Source organism: Canis aureus, chromosome 11 (genome assembly GCF_053574225.1).
Source record: "Canis aureus isolate CA01 chromosome 11, VMU_Caureus_v.1.0, whole genome shotgun sequence".
NCBI classification, from domain to species: domain Eukaryota; kingdom Metazoa; phylum Chordata; class Mammalia; order Carnivora; family Canidae; genus Canis; species Canis aureus.
This window is the reverse complement of record NC_135621.1, coordinates 59,102,295-59,124,766: the sequence shown is the minus strand read 5'-3', so window position 1 is coordinate 59,124,766 and position 22,472 is coordinate 59,102,295. Positions and strand designations below refer to the sequence as shown.

The 22,472-nt window shown below is 33.7% G+C and overlaps 1 protein-coding gene and 1 long non-coding RNA gene across 15 annotated transcripts in view; one reads left to right on the top strand and one right to left on the bottom strand.

Annotated features, from left to right (window-relative positions):
• The window catches only part of CCDC88A (coiled-coil and HOOK domain protein 88A), a 139,706-nt gene that overhangs the window by 92,532 nt on the left and 24,702 nt on the right, over positions 1-22,472 (top strand). For 10 of the 13 annotated variants that reach the window (XM_077915436.1, XM_077915435.1, XM_077915439.1 and 7 more), the window contains exons 16-23: positions 1,157-1,284; positions 4,490-4,631; positions 8,365-8,529; positions 13,164-13,325; positions 14,516-14,793; positions 15,027-15,170; positions 17,972-18,158; positions 21,293-21,438. In XM_077915436.1, coding sequence (XP_077771562.1) covers positions 1,157-1,284; positions 4,490-4,631; positions 8,365-8,529; positions 13,164-13,325; positions 14,516-14,793; positions 15,027-15,170; positions 17,972-18,158; positions 21,293-21,438 — 1,352 coding nt within the window. The remainder of the gene's footprint in view (positions 1-1,156; positions 1,285-4,489; positions 4,632-8,364; positions 8,530-13,163; positions 13,326-14,515; positions 14,794-15,026; positions 15,171-17,971; positions 18,159-21,292; positions 21,439-22,472) is intronic. The other 3 variants (XM_077915438.1, XM_077915429.1, XM_077915432.1) reach the window with 1 other exon arrangement.
• On the bottom strand, positions 1,159-21,898 carry LOC144324166 (uncharacterized). Of its 2 annotated transcripts, XR_013389577.1 has the most exons (3): positions 21,733-21,898; positions 7,915-8,015; positions 1,159-1,411 (listed from the first exon to the last, which is right to left on the bottom strand). It is a non-coding gene; the product is annotated as an uncharacterized LOC144324166 (long non-coding RNA). The 2 variants fall into 2 exon arrangements; XR_013389576.1 differs by lacking the exon at positions 7,915-8,015.

Genomic DNA, 22,472 nt, shown 5'->3' with positions numbered 1-22,472 from the left:
ATCACTTATTACATTGCAATTTTATATTTTGTTTCAAAATAATACTAAAATATTTGAGTAAGACTGTTACTAAATGTTAAAGTATAATAGGAAGCATGACAGTTACTACCTATTGAATGCTACCTGTGTGCCAAGTACTGGGCTAAGGGCTTCATAAGTTCTATTTATGTATATTTCTATAATTTTTACAACTAATCATCTATAGATACTATCTCCATTAGATTAGAAAGCATTAGCAACATTAAGTAACTTACTCAGGATCACATAGCTAATAAATGATAAAATTTGATTTCTGGATTCAAATCCAGATGTTTCAGACTCTAAAATGAATTTGGACCTCTAAGCCTGAGAATGCAAATCAGATTGCTTTTAAGAGTCAACACTGAACAATTGGTAGTTGTTTGGATCTGTGTGTTGAGTTGTGAAACTTTCAGGAGTAGTTGGCAGTAGGTCCTATGAAACATGGTGTAGATCGGAAGATAGCATGCTTGGCTCTTTTTTGCTATCCCTAAGCTATACAATATATGGTAACTTTTCAAGTTCAGTTAAAAAGTTTGTTAGCATTCTGGCAGAAAGTCATATTGGGAAGTTTGGATTTCTGCTAAAGAGGTATTGAGGGAGACCTAATTACTAGCTTTTCGGCTTTTTCTCTGTTGTACAGTCCTACAGACATGAACGACAGGTTCCTTGTGTCTGAACTTCTAAGGATGTCCCCTGTTTTTTCAGATCAGTATAGGTCTCTTCCATTGGCAGAGGGATGCTTGTGGTGGAAGAAGGGTGTTGCATCCATCATATTTTCATAGGAAAAAATATGCACTAAAAGACCTAGTTCATTATTAAAAAGTTAATGGATATGTATTGTTTTTCTCAGTTTTCAAACATAAAGTGTTCACAAGAGTTTTTCCTTTTAGTTTTTAACACAGAAAGTTACAATAAATACTAGACAAAAAAAAAAAAAGGAAAACCATTTTGTTTGAACTAGGGTTGTTTTGTTGCTTAACTACTTCTTGTTGATGAAGGAAAAATTCAACATTTCTGTTCTTCCTGGTTTGAATTATTTGTATTCCTGGATAGTGGTAGTTCTAGTATTGGCTGATTTTCTTAGATGTTCATGATCATGACATTTACATGAGTTTTGCATTCCTTTTAAAATAAGGATTTGGTGAGTGAGAAACTGAAAACTCAACAAATGAATAATGATCTTGAAAAATTAACTCATGAGCTGGAGAAGATAGGGTTAAATAAAGAGCGACTCTTACATGATGAGCAAAGTACTGATGACAGGTGAGTATTAAGTTTCTTTGGCAACAGTTGAAATTATTGTTATTTTTTTGCTCAAACATTGTTTCCTGTACTAGCTACAGAATATGTATTTCACCCTGTTTCTGGTTCCTTTCTTCTTATAGAAGTTCTATAAGAAAAAAAAGTAAAAATTCTGATTAATAAAACCTACATTGATATAAGAGAAAAATGCTAAAATATTACCATAAATAGTTACATAATGGGAAAACAGGATGCCACCCAGGTAGCAGAAGACCAGAGGCTATAATTACCTATGAAAATAGAATGAGACACTATCAACAAACAAACCCCTCTCTCTCTCAAAATATAGTTTTTATTTGAATCATGTGATTAAATGCCTCAGTTCTTTCATTTATTTTGTGTGCTAAAAGTGGACTTAAAGAGAGGTGGAGAAATACACTGAGGAAATATATAAAGGAAAATATACTGAGATAGTTAAGGTATAAAAATAATTGGAAAATAAGGCTTGACAAACAGAAGAAAAAATTTTATACCCTTTAATGTTGAGAATGATCAATACAAACTTAAAAATTTTTATTTTCTCATGGTAATTTACAGTCTATCAGACAGATTTTCAAGTAGTCGACTGTTTAGCATCCAGTCAGCCATGTGATTCCAGCTAGACTGGAAGTATGTATTGTTAAAAATATTGTTTTGTGTAAACTAGACATTAATTCATTAGAATTTTTGTAATATAATTTATATCTTATTATCTTCCTACTATTAATGTTCTATTATTTATGTTCTATATTAAATATATATAGGAAAATTAATGCTGATTATATGGGCTGTGTTTATGTTATTTTAAAAATATTCAAAGTTAAGAATAGATTGATCCTCAAAGATTAGTTCTCTAATAATAAATAGAAGTAATTTGAGGCATTCATTCTGGAAATGAATTCACGCACCCATAATTGGGTTAATCATACAGCTATTTCATGAGAAACTTTTTTTTAGTTAAATAGATAGTTAAGGGCCAATTTAGTTGACTACATCTTAATATAGTCACTAAATATACATCATTTCTTTATTCACACAGATTTATTACCTGTCCTATGTAAGACATTTAGTAGAAGGAGGGAAGACTAGTATACCATTAGCTACCCTAACTGACCCTTTTAGAACACAGCTGTAGATGGGTCCTTCATATTGTATGATTCCTCTTCCCAAACCTTAATTTAAACAACTTGTCATTGTTAATTGAGCTCTTATCATCTGCTGATCATCAAGCATCAAAGGAATGATAATGCTTCATTCAGTTGAACCTTAAAGAATGACTGAAATTTGCAAGGTGGAAATAGTGAAGGACATTCTGTGGAAATAAAGCACAAAGATGTGCTGAGTAATTCCTAGAATAACATGAAAGCTGGATCAGAAAAAGGGCAGGGTGCCCGGGTAGCTCAGCCAGGTAACCATCTGATTCTTGATTTTGGCTCAAGTCATGATCTGAGCCCTGGGTCTGGTTCCATCTCAGTGGGGAGTCTGCTTGACTGCTTGAGATTCTCTCTTCCTCTACCCCTCCTTCCCCCCTTCAAATAAATAAATCTTAAAAAAAAGAAAAGAAAAAGGGCAGATTGGAGGCACAGAGACCAGTTAGGAAGCTATTGAAATAATCTAGGCAAGATGTGATGCATTCATTAATCTACACATTTATGTGCATAATGAAAGCATTTGAAATGGAACTTAGGGTATATATGAACTAAAAATTTTTTAAGAAATGGAATTGAGATCATGATCAAATTTGGTAGATCAGGAAAAGAACTGTCTTAGGCCACTAAAGCAGCTTTTTTCTCAACCATTAAGTTAGCCTTAGTGTCACAAAGAAAAGCTCACAGAAGTAAATTCCATTTCCTCCATCTTGGAATTTAAGTATATCTCCATCTGTCTTTACCTCCAATTTCAGACGGTGTCCCTAATCATTAGTTTGACCTTTTCATCTTTCTCATTGATGTCATTTTCTCTGACCCTTTTAAGATACAATTAAGATATTCTTGCCCTCAAGGAATAGTCTAAATTGTGGTTTTGCATAAATGAGTAGATAAAATGCAATGAAGTAAATTTGGTGGTAGAGTTAGAGACAGAATGCTAAGCAGTCACTCTTGTCTTTCTCTTTTAACAGCTCTTTTCCTGTGTCTTCTCTTTTAATATAGTTTCCTTAGGATTATATTCTTAGGCCTCTTAATCATTTATTCTGAATGCTGTGCATTGCCATCCATTATCTTACCTGATAGCCACATTATTCTCTACTTAGTAGACATTTCTGTCTAGTCTAGAACCAACTCAGGCGTCACACATTCAACATAACCAAAGTTAGATTCACTTAAATGCTTTAAAAATATCTATTTACTCAAGCCACAATACCAAAATGAGTGAGATTTGTTCTCTATTCTCAATGAACTTAAAAACTGGTTGAGCAGAAAATATATGTATATACAAATTAATTACAGTAAAAGGCAGAATGTGATAACATTTCTCAGAAATGTACTTTAAGCTTTTATTTGGTTTAGTCATTAAGGTTCTCATGTATAAGAATTAATCATAATCCCTAGTTTGTGATTGACTCTCAAACTGTATTCATGCACTCTCCTTTTTGTAAAAAATGTTTAATTACAAATAATATTATTTATGAACCCATCATTCAAAAAGATAACTAAAATATTGGCATTCACATCTGCCCCTTTCTACTCTGTTACCAGTATCCTGTGTCTTTAGTATATCATTTCCTTTCTAAAATATTCTTCAACTACTCTGTGCCTTGAAGATAAAATCTTCACTGAGTTTTAAGCTTAACTATACTTATGTCCTTGCATAAATATTTTAACACATTAATATCATAAATACTCAATAATATAGCCTATCTACTTCCTTTTCTTATAGATTCTATCCTTATAAAATTAAAAAGAATATTTGAGGACTTATATCTTCCAGATGCCTGGTTTAATTTTTTTGCTTTTGACAGCCTAGGCTATAATGTAGAGCTCTGTTCACCAGTGATTTTTGTTTTTTATGACCAGGAATAGTTTAAAGAGAGGGGAGAGGGGTGATAGGATCATTTAATTTGCCTCTTTAAAAAAAAAAGACTCTTTCATAAGATCTCCTTATGGCATCGGTGTCTGTGGTCATAATGATCTTTAAAATAATTTTCAGACCTCCAGTGATGAACTGTGTTATTTTTGTACTTGGATAGTAGGTACAAACTTTTGGAATCAAAATTAGAATCCACTCTAAAGAAGTCCCTTGAAATAAAAGAAGAAAAAATTGCTGCTTTAGAAGCTCGATTAGAAGAATCCACAAATTATAACCAGCAGTTGCGTCAAGAACTTAAAACAGTAAGTGACTTCCTTAGAAAGAATTTTAAGGGCAGCCTGGGTGGCTCAGAGGTTTAGCGCCACCTTCAGCCCAGGATGTGATGATCCTGGAGACCTGGGATTGAGTACCACATGGGGCTCCTTGTGTGGAGCCTGCTTCTCCCTCTGCCTGTATCTCTGCCTGTCTCTCTCTGTGTCTCTCATGAATAAATAAATAAAATCTTTAAAAGAAAAAAAAAGGGGGAAGATTTTTAATTGTCAAATATTTGGACAGAAAAGTGTAAAGTAAGAAAACAAAAAGCAACATAATTAATATTCTATTTCATCCATTTTCTTAAATCTGAGAGTAATAGATCTTGGTCATTAATTTATGACGTGTTTATACACTGTAATTTATTCAATTCTATTTCATTTGCATATGTCCCCCATGCAGTTAGAGACATACCAGTATTGTGGGAGTGGGATGGGGAAGAGGCAATCTTATTCTATTTAGAAAAGCTCCCAATGTGATATTGACACTTCACTCTGATACTTCACTTTTCCTGTTGAAAATCCAGCTAAAAGTTTAATAGACAAAGATGTGTGTATGAGGATGCCAAGTAGAGGTAAATAGTAAGTGTGGTATATGAAAGAACTTGATCTCATAAATTTGAGATTTTCTCCTAGATTCTCTTTCTTGTGATATTTGGAATTATTCTATGAAATAAGGCAGGAGCAACTGTCTGTTTTCCCTTACATAAATAAATTGAAATCAAAGGTGCTTGCCTGTTCCCTAAGGTTAGTATATGGTAGATAGGTAGAAACATATTCTGGTGTTTTTTCCATTTTATCATCTCTGTAGTACCACCAGGGGTGGTTTTACAATCAACGGAACATTCAGATTGACAAATTACTGTGGGCCACATTTAGAACTATTTGATTCAGAACACTGTTGGAAATACAAGTAATAGCAGGGCACTGTCATGGGGATCTTATAGTTGTCTGAAAGTCATATTCCCACCAGATGACAGTTCAAGCACAAGAAAATGAAATTCACATTGAGTGTGCAGGAGCTGCCTTGTCTTTGAGCCTTAATACTTCATAGTAGTCATTATCTCTTGCAAAAACTCTGAAGGCATAAATATAAGATCTCCTCAATGGATATACCAGTTTTAAGAGTTGCTACACTTACAGAAGTTTAAATATATGGCTTTCTACTAAGTATTCATAGTTCTTGCAGTCCAAATATAATTTACCAGTCAGGTCATTTTTCTCAATCTTGCCTGGTAACACAGAACATTCCATTTTTTTCAGGTTTCTAAGGACGCAGTTACCAAAGATGCATTTCTTGTGCAGAAAAAAGAAAAATGTTTTGTTCCCCATTTGCCCACATCACATTTTTGGTATTTGTACGATGAAACATATTATTACAGAAGGAATTCCAGAATTTTGCTTAGTTAACATAAAGGATTATCAAAAAAATAAAGTAAAATTTGGTGCTAGACTTAATTAATCTGCAGTTTCTAGGTTGCAAAGAAAGTCACCTTCATGAAGCTTTTCAGCCATTTTGCGTATGGTTGGTATATATGCATTTCAAGTCTAGGGGGGCAGAGATTTAAAATTTCATCAGTTTCCCACTTCCAGCCATTTTGGTGTGGCTATTGGACTAGCTACCTGCCATAAACAGGACATTAGGCTGCCATAAGGCTAAAATTAGACTGTGCTAACTTTTAATACTGTATGTGAAGAGGTATATCACTTGAAGACTATGAAAGTTAATTATGAATCGAAGGCCTGAAGTAATTGCTTTAATAATGTGACAAAAAGGTATAACTAATATGCCAGCAAAGGAGATAAAGTAGAATTATAAAAAATATGAAAAAAAAAAAAAGGAAAGCAACAAGGAACAAAGTACAGATTGGATATATAGCAAAGTGACGGTTTTAAAACAAACGAGATCAATAATCACACTGAATATAAAAAGTCTAAGGGATCCATGGGTGGCTCAGCGGTTTAGCTCCTGCCTTCGGCCCAGGGCATGATCCTGGGGTCCCGGGATCGAGTCCTGCATTGGGCTCCCTGCATGGAACCTGACTTCTCCCTCTACCTGTGTCTTTGCCTCTCTCTCTCTCTCTCTCCCTCCCTCCCTCCCCCCACCCCGTCTCTCATTAATAAATAAATAAAATCATTAAATAATATATAAAAGGTCTAAACATCTCAGTTGAAAGGCTGAGATTACTGAATTAGATTAAAAGGCAAGACCCACATATATGCTGTCTCTAAGAAACCTCCATGGAAAATATGTCATTTTTTATGTGAACATAAATTAGAGATTCTGATTAAGGATACATAAGTAATGGAACCATTTTTGAAACTTAGTTGTAAGAACAAAGAGCTAAAAATAAGCTTTGAGTTTTAGTCTGAGCTCCCCTTCTTAATAATGGCATATGTCTATAGGTTTTATAAGCCTAGAGAAAAGATCCCATGAGAAATTAATGTAAAGTAGGAGACTAGAAATTATGTCATTCATCATCTCTTATTAGGATATTAAAAGTAAAACAAAAAAAACAAAACAAAAAAACTGGAAAATTAGGATCCCAGAACACCTATTAGATCACTCAGCCAGGCTTTAAATCGGTTTTGGGCTTCTTTTTTTCTTTAGTGTCATGTCATTTTCTAATTTGGTACTAGCAGAATTTATTGTTGAGTCATAAGCTTTCTTAACATTTGCTTTAGATGTTGAATTATCTTAGACGTTTTGCCTTAATATAAAGTTTGAGTTTTAATTTGGAGATTTATGATAAATATATCCTAGGTAAACTAATGATTCAAGTATAATAATAGCTTAATTTGAAGAGTGTATTAAGTTAATCAGTAATTTTGATAATGTAAGATGACCAAGTTGTTAGTTTTGAGTTGACTCTCATAAAGTAGGATTTGGTTGTAATCACACCAGAAAGCCTTGTATAAGGTAAATCCTTGGATTGCTCACTTTTTATAAAATAAGTTACAGTAATTATATGTGGATTAGGATCTGACTAAAGAAGTCATCAATTTATCTGTTACTATAGCTCATTCTGGGCAACATGTCCTTCTTAAAAGGGCAGACATAGGGGATCCCTGGGTGGCGCAGCGGTTTAGCGCCTGCCTTTGGCCCAGGGCGTGATCCTGGAGACCTGGGATCGAATCCCACGTCGGGCTCCCGGTGCATGGAGCCTGCTTCTCCCTCTCCCTCTGCCTGTGTCTCTGCCTCTCTCTCTCTCTCTGTGACTATCATTTAAAAAATAAAATAAAATAAAATAAAAAAATAAAAGGGCAGACATACATAGATACTTCAACTTCATGTATCTTTTTAGAAGGAATCATTCCATATGTCAAGTCTTCATTTGTCCTTTACATGGAGATCTCTGAATTCTCTAAATCCAGCTATTGATAGGTCAAAAAATAATTGTTAATATTTAGCAACATGTCTATGTCCACTTAATTGATTCTTAAATTATATTTCATCATAAACAACAGGATCTGAAATTACAGAATATATTACTAGAGTAATATGGCACATAAGCAGAGTATATTTAATATTTTCTAGGAGCAAAGGATTTGCAGTTTACAAAGCATAAATTGTGATCATGATAGTAATGATATTTATTATTTATCACATTTCTAAATAAAGTGCCTCTCACATTCACCAGACCATTGCAGAGTTGAATTGTGAGAGGTGATAACCTTGGTGAATATTTTTCTCCCACTTAAAATATTTTAAATAAAATTTTAGGTGAAGAAGAATTATGAAGCTCTCAAACAGAGACAAGATGAAGAAAGGATGGTACAGAGCTCTCCTCCAACTTCGGGTGAAGATAATAAATGGGAGCGAGAAAGTCAAGAAACAACTAGAGAGCTTCTGAAAGTTAAAGACAGATTAATTGAAGTAGAAAGAAATGTAAGTATTTTTAAATTTTTAGTAGGAATAAGGGTGTTTTTTTTAAGTAAAGTATCATTATATATATAACTTAAAAAGTTTATCTAATCTTATTTTATACTTTCTTGACTGATTTATAATAAGAGTGAAAAAAATAATAAGAGTGAAAAACTAATAATTTAATATACTTTTCTCAATTACCCTCATATAAGTCAACTCTGTTATGAAAATGTAACCCAAGCCCACCTACTTCTGTCCCATCGTTACTGCTACTACTCTGGTCTGGGGTACCATTATCTCTCCTTTGGATTATTAGACTAGCGTCCTGGCTGGCTAGGAAGCTTCTACTCCTGGCCCAATCTAACCCATTCTTATTACAGTAGTCAGTCAATTTTTAAAACATAATCTTAGTCATGTCACTTTTCTACTTAAAATCTTCAATGACTTCCCCTTCCAATTAGAATAAAATCCAAATTTTTCAGTGTTCTATAAGATCATTCTTGACTTTGCCGTATATTGTTGGCCTATGCCATACCACTCTTCTATCCCTTCTGTTTATGAATCTCAAGATATTATTACTGTCTGTTATACCTGGAAAACCCAAATAATGCCTGGCATATAATAACTAAATTAACTATAGTCATATTGGCCTTTTTTGTTTGTTCCTATTTCCAGGCATTTATGTTTGCATCCTGTACCTGGGAACACATGGCTGGCTTCCCTCAGCATTCAGGCCTCATTTCACATTATCTCCTGCAAGAGGTCTTTCCTGACCCTTCCCCCAGTAAAGGAGTTTTTCTCAATCTAAACCGTTCACTGTCACACCCCTGCCTTCTTTTGAGAAGCAAAAGCAGTTCTTCATAGCAGTTCTCACTAATGAAATTACATTATTTTATTTGCTGGTTTTCTACTAGAAAAAAGCTATTTGACAGTAGAAGCTTGTCTTTTTTTTTTTTTTTTTTTTTTTTTTTTTCTTACCACTGTGCCTTCAGTATGTAGAATTAAGCCTGGTAGATAGAAGACACAGTAAATGAATTTGCTGAATATTTGCTGAGAAATATTTGCCAACAAACAGTAATCAAACTAACTCATCAAACATTTATCTTTTAAAGATCCTTTAAAGATGAATTAGCTTAAGGAAATCACCCTTTAAAGATGAATTAGCTTAAGGAATTTATATGCTAACAAGTAAAATAGTTGTGGTGGTGGTTATTATGTTTTAATGTAACATGAATTGAGAACTGTAAGCCATAATGCCAAAAATTAATCTCCTGCACTATATTCCTACTTTCTCATCCAGAAGTAATCACTATAAACAGTCTTCCCAGAAAAATGTGATTTTTCTGGAAAGCATATTTCTTTAGGGGTGCCTGGGTGACTTAGTTAAGCATCTTACTCTTGAACTCAGCTCAGGTCTTGATCTCAGGGTCATGAATTCAGATACCATGTTGGCTCTGTGCTGGGCTTGGGGCCTACTTATATTAAAAAAACAAATTAGTATATTTCTTTTCTCTTTTCTTCCAAGATTTAAATCTCAGTTAGTTAACATATAGTGTAATATTAGTTTGAGTTGTAGGATTTAGTGATTCATCACTTACATGCAACACACCCAGTGCTCATCACAAGTGCCCTCAATACCTATCACCCATTTGACCCATCCCTTCACCCACCACCCCTCCAGTAACCCTCAATTGCTCTCTATAACAGTGGGCTTTCTGGTTTGCTTCTTTTTTTACCCCCTGTATTCATCTATTATGTTTCTTAAATTCCACATATGAGTAAAATCATATGGTATTTGTCTTTCTCTGACTTATTTCGCTTAGCATGATACTGTCTTGCTCCATTCATGTTGTTGCAAATGTCAAGATTTCATTCGTTTTTTATGGCTGAATAATACTCCATTGTATACTTACATACCACAACTTTTTTCATCATTTGTTGGACTTTTGGGCTCATTCCATAATTTGGCTATTGTGGTTAATGCTACTGTAAATATTGGGATGCATGTATCCCTTCGAATCTGTATTTTTGTATCCTTGAGGTAAATACCTAGTATTGCAGTTGGTGGATTGTAGGGTACTTCTATCTTTAACTTTTTGAGGAACCTCTATACTGTTTTCCAGAGTGGCTGCAGCAGTTTGCATCCCCACCAGCAGTGTAAGATGGTTCCCCTTTCTCCACATCCTCACCAACATCTGTTGTTTCCTGTGTTGTTAATCTTAGCCATTCTGACAGGTGTGAGATACCATCATCAGGGAAATAATGAGTAATGTTGAGCATTTTTTCATGTGTCTGTTAATCATCTGTATGTCTATGAGTATATTTCTTTATAAATTTACATCTGTGGAATCATGCTGTATAATATTCTTATTTGCTTGTTTCAATTATGTTATCTTAGAGAACTCTCTATTTTAGGTGGTTATGGATCATCCCATTTCGTTTAGTGACCACATATTATTCCATAGTGTAGATGTTACCATACTTTATTTAAATAAATCCCAATTGATGGGCATTTAGGTTATTTTCAGATTTTGCTGCAATGTAAATCCATGTGTAATATGTTCATAGAGTAGTAAGTTCCTGACAGTGGATTTGATAGGCCAAAGAGTATATACGTATATAGATGTGTGTATGTGTGTAATTTTAACTGGCATTATGTTAGCCTTTGAAAATCACATCAGTTTTCAATTCTAGTAATAGATTACCTGTTTTTTTAGATAAACATTTGGTGTCACCAGCCTTTTAATTTTTGTTAAAGCAATAAGAAAATATTTTAATTTGCATGTTTTTAAATTATTAGCGAACTATTTTACATCTTTTTATCTATTAGCCATTGTTGAATACCTATTTTTAATTATTCAGTGATTTTTATATATATACGCACATAGACACACACCTCAATCACTCAGATTAATGTTGTATTTCAGAAAATTTGGTATCTAAAAGTTCTATAAGGTAAATCTCTTGCCATTGACTTCCTTTATAAATTTCTATTGGAAGAAATTACTTGGTTGTCATTTCTTAGGCATTTTATTTTAGATAATGGTTTTTAAAGATGGCTAGCCTTATATTAGACTGACAGTTTTAGTGCATCTGCTGGTATATTTACTGACCTCCTACCTTTTCCATTGTAAATCTTTTCCTGCTCTGAGATATCTTTTCTGCTGTGTCTCTTACTATTTATAGACTATAGGAATTTTTCTTATTTGTATAGGGATACCTAGACTTGTCATTAGAGCTTGTACTTTTTGGTTTCTTAAAAGCTTACCTATAGTAGCACTTAAGTATGTAAGTGAAAAATGGTTCACTTTTTGGTGTATCAAGATGGTATATAAATATATCAGTGCTCCATATTATTTTTCCAGTATAATTTTTCCATCCTGTTTATTTAAACACAAAAGAAGTAAAATATCAAAACCCATCTTAAAGAATTTTTCTTCCTCGCCTTTGATTTTGTAGTAAAATGTATGGGTTAAATCATTACTTGCCTTTTAGGCAGTGACATGTAGTATATGTAACTTGAAAGCCTAGAAAATGAGTTTTCTTTGTCCCCTCTGTAGATGTGATAAAAGTGATATGTTGTGATTCAGTTGTAGCTTTTTATGCATATTGCAATTACATGCAACAAATTCTGATCTTTTTGTATATAAAGTTTTATTTCTGTTTTTTAGAGGGCTCTTTGTTTATACTTCTTGACATTAATTTTTTATGAAATGTTATTTAGAATATAATGAAATAGAATATAATGAAAATACAACATCTATGACAAACATTTTAATATCTGTCACATTAAATTAATGATCTATGATTTGCATAGTAATTCACTGTTTAACCATAAAATTGAAATATGGTCAAATGTACTGGAAGAATTGTAAATTGTATGTTTTGTTTGGATTTGCTCCAGAAGTCCTATAGATAAAATAGAGTTTTAGTGAGTGTTTTATACCATGGGGGGAAAAAGTCGCTAAAGAAAATATGTAACATCTGTTCGGTCAGTTGTGGACTTAATATTTTAAACACATGGTTAAAATTGTTCCTGCTTCTCTTCCAAATTTTTGTTTATAAAATCATTTTGTCCCTACCCCTGGGACCAGTACTCACCTATATATATTTGCCTTTGGGCAATTAGAAAATGTGCACTTCGTTAGCTAGACACAGTCTTGTGTATTTTTGAACAGCACAAAAACCATATAACTAACAACCCCATTCTAGGGGCACCTGGGTGACTCAGTTAAGCATCTTCAACTTGGGTCATGATCCCACTGTCCTGGGATGGAGCCTCACATCAGGCTCCCTGCTCAGCAGGGAGTCTACCCTCTTCCCCTGCTTGTGCTCTCTTTCTCTCTTGGTCACTCTCTCAAATAAATAAAATCTTTTTTAAAAACCCATTCTAGTTTCTTATGTTAATATATTGAGAATGGAATATTTTACTTTTTGGACATTATAAAGCAAACCGTATAGAGACATAATAGTAAAGTTTTAGTATTAGCCCTTTCTCTTAGATTAAATCTCTCTTTACAATTTGGGATAGAGGGGATTTTAAGGTTGTTGAGATTTTTAAAAATTTTAATGATAATAATTGTTACTGGAATTCTAGTATCTGTTAAACAGAAATATGTTTGTTGCTTTTTAAAATGTGTTTTTTCTTTATTAAGAATGCTACCCTACAAGCAGAGAAGCAAGCGCTGAAAACTCAACTGAAGCAATTGGAGACACAGAACAATAATTTGCAGGCTCAGATTCTTGCACTTCAGAGGCAGACAGTGTCATTACAGGAGCAGAATACTACTCTTCAAACACAGAATGCAAAGCTTCAGGTTGTAATGTAATATTTTGGGATATGCAACCAAATTTTTGAATTATGCTCTTAAAGTAAGGATAACTAGACATGGTAACATTGTTTCTTAGTAAGTGAATTTAATGGAAGATAATTTACAATATGTCTACTTAGTGCTATGCCAGGTTTTCAGACACCAGCATTTTTTTACTATTAGAGCTCTAAATATTAACTAATAAATTCACTCAATGAATATAAATAAAATAAAGATAACTTTATCTTTATTTAGAATATTTTTAAAATATTGTTATGTTTTAAGGAGCCAGGGGAGCTGCAGCAGTACCCGCCAGTAAGGCCCGGTACAGGAAAACAATAAATAAAATTAAGTACTTATTTATTTAAAATATAATTTTATCTTTATTTATATTTACTTTATGACCTTTCACCTGTTTCAACCAGTTGATTATAACTAAGCAGAAACCATTGCTTTAGAGCATGGTTGCAACATACCACTGCTTATTTCATGATCAGTTATTAGAAAACAACATAGCATGAAAATTTTGTCTTTAGACATTTCCTTAGTTCAGAGAATCCATCTTGTGCTTAATGCTGCAATGTCTTTTCATATAGAATGATCAGGTCAGGAAAACTACAACTCTCTGAAACCTTTTGAGCCAAAGAAAAAAAACTCCATCTCTGAATCTGAAAGTTCTTTCTGTAACTTTTCCAAATGGTAAAACATACAATGTAGACTCTTGAGAAAATTTCCAGTTAAATTTTCACAAGTCATTTTTCAGTTCTGTCAACTTTTAGAAAGTGATAAATTAGCATTTTTAGGAGTGAAATATAAATTGTTTCTAATCACCAGCATCTAAAATAATTCAACCCAAAACATGTATATGATATGTATCTCATAATAATAAATAATATAAACAATAATATTAAATATTAATATTAAATTAAATAATATTGTAGCCTTGTTCCCTGGGATACTAAAATCCAGATTTTCCCTGTACAATAAGACTATATCTACTGTAACTTATGTAGAGCTTCCTAAAGTTAATGTTATCTTTTATATTTTTTATGTTGCTATTAGAATAATATTTTTGAATAATTTTTAACATTGGAGAATTATTTTATCTGTAATAAACACATACCACATATTTACATCTTCTAGAAAAACAAGATGACTATTTACCTTATATCTAATAACAGTATACTTTCTTACAGGTTGAAAATTCTACCCTTAATTCCCAAAGTACTTCACTTATGAACCAGAATGCACAACTCCTAATCCAGCAATCTTCCTTAGAAAATGAAAATGAAGCTGTAATCAAAGAGCGAGAAGACCTGAAATCTCTCTATGATTCTCTGATCAAAGACCATGAAAAGCTGGAACTTCTTCATGAACGCCAGGCTTCAGAGTATGAGTCTCTTATCGCTAAACATGGAACTCTAAAGTCTGCCCACAAAAATCTTGAGGTGGAACATAAAGACCTCGAAGATCGGTAATTTACTATCTTCTCTTCTGTTGTTAATTTAAAAATAGTTTTCTTTAGATCATATAAAAAAATTTTATGTTAAACAAATCTAAGATAATTTATATAGGAAATTTATTTAAAAAAGGAAATTCATGTATCATGTTTATGTGACACTAATAAGTTACCCTTGTTTTCATTTCTAAAGTGTTTTGTTTTTTTTAAGGAAATATTATAAAATAAATACTTAATATTTTTTCCAGTTACAATCAATTACTAAAACGGAAAGGACAATTGGAAGATTTGGAAAAAACACTGAAAGTAGAACAGGAAAAAATGCTGCTTGAAAACAAAAACCATGAGACCATAGCTGCAGAATATAAGAAACTTTGTGGTGAAAATGATAGGTAATAAATATTTATATGTTTTAGTTTTATGTTATTCATTACATCCAAAACATACACTGCCCCTCTGCAGTACCATCTGTAACATAGAATATTTTTAAAAAGACCCCAGAGCAATAAGTAAAACCCAACAAAATCATGCAGCTAGTTATAAAATGGCTTAAAAACCCGATCCCTTGTCTTCTCTTACTGTTTCTCTCTTGATATATTCAACAAGTTTTTAAGCCACATTATATAATGAAATTTTTGTACCTTGATAGCATTTACATGCTTTATTGTGACAGAATGTAATGAAAGCTGATTCTTATGTCTGTCTGTCTTTGCTAGTCTGGTATCTCAGTTCTTATCCTTCAAAGTTTTTATAAGTGAGCAAATTCCAATTTCTTAGCTGACAGATTTGTACTTATTTTTAACTGTCTTAGTAACTAGTCTCATATTGCCATGGGGCAATTATTTTTTAATTTGTAACCCTGGGAAAATCAAAACTTGCTAACCTGTGACCAGTCCATTTCATAAAGGTACATATCAAAAGGTTTTTAGAAACCTTGGAAAACTTTAGGCAGCCTGAGTATTTGCTGAACCATAGTGGAAATGCGAAAAGGCAGCACACAGAATTCAAAAGGGGGTCATTTGTTGTCTGTTTGTCCTATTATGAATTTAATATAATCCATTTTTTGAATTGTATTTCTTTTCCTTTACCAAAAAAAAAAAAAAAAATCCCTAAGCTTCTAGAGCCATTCTCATGTTCACGTTTAGTAGTTTTTAATTTAGTAATTGTTATAACTAGAAATAGTGTACTGGGGGTTTGAACTTTGAATAAGCTCAATACCAAGCCAGATTCAAAAAGGATGTATCTTTACGGTATGTGCAGTAGAAGACCCAAGTTGTGACAAGTTATGGAATATAAGGATAGGGTCATTTTTATTACACACATAACATTGAGGAAGGCATTTACTGTCAACTAACCTTGAACTTACCTTTTTCCATGGTTTGGGATTCACAACAAACTGGGACAATTTGTGAGCTTGGGTAGGCTTTCTCGGAAGCTAATTGTATTCATTACTGTGGAACCTTCTGAGAAAGAACTCAGCCTACATGATAAGAAGAAATTGATCATCATGATCTTGAACCAGGAGAGTCTGCAGGCTTGGAAGGGAAGGGTGGTTCTGAGTATTTTGTGTCTTTCAAAGCTGTTCTATCACAGCTTTTATGCAGTCATGTCTATATTGTAAGGCCAAAAAAAAAAAACGGGTGGGGAGGGCTTTAAGTATAACCTGAAAGAGCTCAGTAAAAAAAAAAAGAAGTGTTGTGAAGACTTGTCTCAAGAACAATAGTTTGTTTACCCATTCCTCTAAATAACCTAAGTTTTAATCTTTGATAATGCCAAACCAAGTAAGTTTCTTACGTGGACTGGTTTGTCTTGGCCTCTTTAGAATTGTGTTCACTGAATTGCATTTTGGTGTTAATATTCTCAGCTTTAAGGGATAGTGTAAAAAACTCTTATTTTAGCATTTGCCTTAAGATGGTGTTGAGGAGATTATATATTGTATCTCTTCATATCTCCCCCCATGAAGCATCAGTAGAGAAATCTTTGATCTCCATAGGTATTGATATATATTGTGTAGCTGCCTGTGTGTCTCAGTGAGTCTGACCAGCTGTTACACTCATTCATGGATTCGACATATTTATGGAACATTTTCTATATGTTTCTGGTCTTGCCATTTTATTTTATTTTATTTTATTTTATTTATTTTTTATTTAGACTTTATTTATTCATGAGAGACACAGAGACAGAGAGAGAGGCAGAGACACAGGCAGAGGGAGAAGAAGGCTCCATGCAGGGAGCCCGACGTGGGACTCGATCCTGGGTCTCCAGGATCATGGCCTGGGCTGAAGGTGGTACTAAACCGCCGGGCCACCGGGGCTGCCCTCCATTTTATTTTTTTAATCTTGTCTTTAAAAACATATTATTTTGTTATTTATTTTATAATTCTTGTAAGCTGACTCAATTCTTGGGTATTTAGTTGAAGTAAATTATTAGATGTTCTGAAACAAGTACCATCCTGTTAATGCTGTAAGATAAAGGTCGTATTAAATTAGAACCAGTTCAGGACACCTGGGAGTTCAGCGGTTGAGCGTCTGCCTTTCGCTCAGGGCGAGGTCCCAGATTCCCACATCAGGCTCCCTGCATGGAGCCTGCTTCTCCCTCTGCCCATGTCTCTGCCTTTCTCTGTGTCTCTCATGAATAAATAAATAAAATCTTTAAAATAAATAAGTAAATTACCATCTCAGCAGGCTAAATTCAGGTTGCATACTGTTGGGTTTTTTGTTTTTGTTTTTGTCTTTCAGATATAAAAATAGATTTTATTATAGAGCTCTTCTATCTGTTTTTTATTTTTACTTTTTTAAGTTTTTATTTTAATTCCAGTTCGTTAACATATAGCGTTATATTAGGTTCAGTAGTACGATATAGTCATTTAACAATTCTACCCTGTTTTGGTTCAGCTCCTACACTAAGAACAATTTTTGCATTGTAAAAGTTGGGGGTGCATGGAGGAAAGAGCTTTATGAGCCACATGCAGCGTACAACATGCTTGATGATTTCAGGGGAAGAGTAGTCTGAATTTTTTTAATCTACTTTTACAGAATAGAAACTGAGTTTTGATGAGTTTAGTCACTGGTTAAAGAGTCTTATATTCTCTAAGTATGTCTGAATGTGATCCATAGCATTTCACATTGTGTAAATTACAATGAAAGCTATTAAGGGGACCTAATTCTATTTCTATCATGATTTCTAATTATAGGTTGAATCATACATATAATCAGCTTGTAAAAGAAACTGAAGTTTTACAAACTGACCATAAAAACTTGAAAAGTCTTCTTAATAATTCCAAACTGGAACAAACAAGATTAGAAGCTGAATTTTCAAAGTTAAAGGAACAATACCAACAGTTGGACATCACATCCACCAAGCTAAATAACCAGTGTGAGGTGAGCTTTGACAAGTTTCTTCCTTTAGGAATCAAGACGTGCCTAAAAAATGAACAATCCTATTAAAATGAAAATAGTAGTATGTATTTGGTTGGGTATTTCTAAAAGAATTGGTCAGGGGTAATTGAAATTCATAAGTAATTCAGAAAAACTTCTTTTATTATGAATTTCAATACTATTTACTATTAGTTTAAACTTATGCATCCACATACTTTGATACTGTAAAATTGTGCCCTTGTTTAATGAAAAATGTTTACAACCTGGCATGTACTGGTAAACCAAAAAGGTAAAGATCTATCCCTTTGTGGAGCTTATATTCTGGTGGAAGAAAATAATAAGAACAACAAATAAGTGAAATATATATTATTTCAGTGTTTTCTAACATGGCTGTATAGCTCCAGAACTTGGTAGTGTAAAACAACCATTTATTAGGTTCACAGATTGTGGATCAGAATTTGAACAGGGACATTGGGGCAGATTTGTCCCTGTTCCACTTGCAACTGGGCCCCCAGCCTGAAGATTGAAAGGCTACGTGCATGTTTGGTGGTTGATGCTGACTGCCAGCTGGAGGCATCAGTTTTCTCTCCACATGGTATCTTCTCAAGAGCTGGTTTAGGCTTTCTCACAACATGGTGAGAACCAGACAGAAGCCATTTCTACTTTAATGATCAAACCTCAGAAGTCATGAAGCATCCTTTCTCCTGCATTCTATTCATTGAGGCAGTCAGAGTTACATTCAGGTTCAAGGGAAAGAGAAAATAGACTCAGCCTTTTGGTGGAGAATGGTAAGATTCTTAAAAGAGCATTCTTACAATTACTGATCTAACTATTTTGAAAATTGATCTGCAGCATAAGGTATGTTACAAGGTAGGTAAGTTATATGCAAGTAAAAATGAAGTACAGAGTAAAGGGAGATAAGGAGGCCTTCCAGGGTAGATAAAGGAATATAGATTGAAATTTTAATAGGCATCCTTGAACAAAGATAACTTTATTCGGAGTAAAACAAGGGAGCCATTTGAGTGTTTTGAACAATAATGACATTGACATTGGCCTTATGTATACAGTTGTGTTGTTAAAAGGCATGTAATTCCATGCCTTTCTTTGTGTTGGCTTGATAAAACAGTAAGGGTTTTAAAGTATACAGGGACATTGAAAGCCTTAGAAAATCCTTAAATTTTATTGGTTGGTGCAAGATCATTAAAGTTGAATATAGCTTAACACCTGAATTTCATGGCATTTTTAAGAAATAAGCTTTTAAGCCAACCTTTAAAGGGAAATAAAATAGATTATCAGAAAAGGAATACGTAACAGCTTTTTGTCTGAAATGATAAACCAATAGAAAGAAAAGTTAGTTTAAAATCATATTTAATTACCCAGGGAGGTCAGAAAGTATAGAACATTCATAGTGCCTGTGATTTATAAAAGTCTAAATCAAATGTAATTGGAGTGATGTACTTACAGAAGGAGGACTAAAACAAATCAAACTCCTCAAGAAACAAAATTGGGTAAAGTTGTCAAACAACCATTGTAGTACTCTGAAACTGAAGGAAAGATGTGTAACAATTCGAGAACCATTTATTAGAGAAAAGCTATTCCACGTTATGTAGGGAGTAGGATTGTCTGAGGCATTTTTATCTCTTGATTTTTCCTATTCCTCTCCCATTTCCCCAGTTCTAATACCTGGTAGTTCAAGTGAGGGGCATAATGTGAAAATCAGCAACTTTGCCACCAAAGCGGATTGACTTGATTTAAGCAGAGCACAATCCTCATAGCCAGGAGAGTTGTTAAAGATCAACTCTCAGATGGTTTGAGGTTGTAATATTGGTTGGAGCAAGTAACAGCAAATTAGTCAAAAATTTAACTGGGAGATCCACAGAATGAGATGTCCAGCCACACTGAGTCTTGATAAGGTCTTGCCTGACACTGGTCATCTAGAAAGCTGTCTAGGAGAGACCAGAAAGGACCCTAGCTACCTACCTATCTGGCTCATAGTCCCAACTCAAGTCAGATGTTAACTCTTGGCTAGGGGCTAAGTCATACAATAATATGATTTAGAGGGAGTGGGAAAATGAATCCATAGTGTGAGAGGCCAGAATAGCAGTTAATTTAAGTGGGGAGGGATGGTGATTAGAAGAGAGCACAAGGTGCTTCTGGAATATGGTTGATGAGCTGTTTCTTTTCTTTCTTTTTTTTTTTTTAAAGATTTATTTCTTTGAGAGAGAGGATAAGAGAGAGAGAGAGAGAACATGAGCAGGGGAGGGAGAAGCCGGCTCCACACTGAGCAGGGAGCCCAATGCAGGGCTCCATCCCAGGTGCACGCATTAGTGCACACATGTGTTCACTTTGCACTAATTCATTGAGCTGTGTCTACTTAAAATTTGTTCTCTTTTCTATATATGTGTTTTATCTGTTGACACAGTAATTAATGCTGTATAATAACATAGAACCTTTGGTAATGGATAGCAGACATTTATTTTTGCTGACGAACATATTATTTAATCCTTACAACAGTCTGGAATGTGAGTTATTATATTCATTTTATAAGTGAGATCATTGAAGCCAAGATGATTAATTTTACTTGTCCATTGTTTCATAGCTCCTTAAATAGAAGGCCAGGTAGCTTTCCGACTAGAAGTTAAATAGTTTTGAAGAAAACAAGTGTTTTTGGAACTGGATAATTTATTATATGTTAAACCCAGTGTTTGTAAGAATTTTTAAAATGTATGTACAGCAAATTGTAGCTCTAACTATAACTAATTAAATAATTGTTCATGTTCTTAACAAAGTGCAACCACCTAATTGTTCAAGTAGCATAACACCTAAGTCTTTTTTTTTTAAAGATTAATTTATTTATTTTAGAGAGTGTGTGTGAGCAGGAGGAAGGGTAGAGGGAGAGGGCATGAGAGAATCTCCAGCAGACTCCCCACTGAGCATGGAACCCAACATGGGGCTCAATCTTATGACCCCGAATCATGACCTAAGCCGAAACCAAGAGTCAGATGCTTAACCAGCTGAGCTACCCAGGCACCCCAAGACTTAAGTCTTTGTGAAGCCCTTTATATTTTTCAGATGTTTTAGGTGATTTATGTTAAATGTGAATGTTGATTTTTCAAAAAATGTTTGTGTTTAAACAGTTGCTAAGCCAACTTAAAGGAAATTTAGAAGAAGAAAATCGACATCTACTAGATCAAATTCAGACATTAATGCTGCAGAATAGAACTCTATTGGAGCAGAATATGGAAAGCAAGGATCTCTTTCATGTCGAACAAAGACAGTACATGTAGGTACCAAATAATTTTGAAATATTACTCATGATTTTATCATTGCCAACTGGTGACAGAGAAAACTCACTGTTAATTTTTTTTGTAAGTTTTAACATTATTATTTCTCCATTCATTTTCTTGAATGTATATTTTCTAGGCACTATGCTAGTAACCAGAAATACTAACATGAGAACACATTAAGTCCTGCTCTTAAGGAACTAGTAACATAAAGCAAGAAATACAAATAATTGCTATAATGGAAGTATGTGTAGGAGCCCATAGAAATACAGCAAATATAGGGGAAGGAGTACCTTAATATGGCAGAGACGAGGTATACTTTCCAAAGATGATTGCTCAAGCTGAGACTTAAAAGCTCATGGGAGTTTGCCAGAGGAGACGTAGCAGGCCAAGGGAGCACAAATGCAGTAACGTGAAGGTGTGTTATGGTATGGATAGGATGACCTAAAGATGCATAATTCTTCCTGGAGCAAAATTAAGGACAAAGGAGCAATAGAAAAGTGGCTAAAAACTTAGAAGCCATTTCACTAAAATAAATAAATAAATAAATAAATAAATAAATAAATAAATAAATAAATAAATAAATAAATAAATTAAAAAAAAAGAAGCCATTTCACAAAGGTTTTTCTATGCCATACAGAGGAGTTGCTGAAAAATTTGAGCAGAGGAGTAAAATGACCACATTTGTGTTTTTTTAAAAAGGCACTGATGGCAGTTTAGAGTATGGATTGGAAGTTCTGAGAACAGAGACAAGGGGCAATTTTAGAAAGATGGGTTGTAATAATCTAGTGAATCATAATTCACAAGCAGTGGTAGTTGATATTAAAACCAGATGTAAGAGAGAGAGAACTTCCAAAGCTTAATATTGGTAAGTTATGTCTCCATTAGGAGTAGAGGAATCTGGTAAAATCTGGGATTTGGGCCTTAGCAACTCAGTGGATACTCCTTGTATTGCACCAAAATTCACCTTTACTAAATTAAATTCTTCACTTTCCCTATTCCCTAAATGAGAAACACTGTAGTATAATAGTAA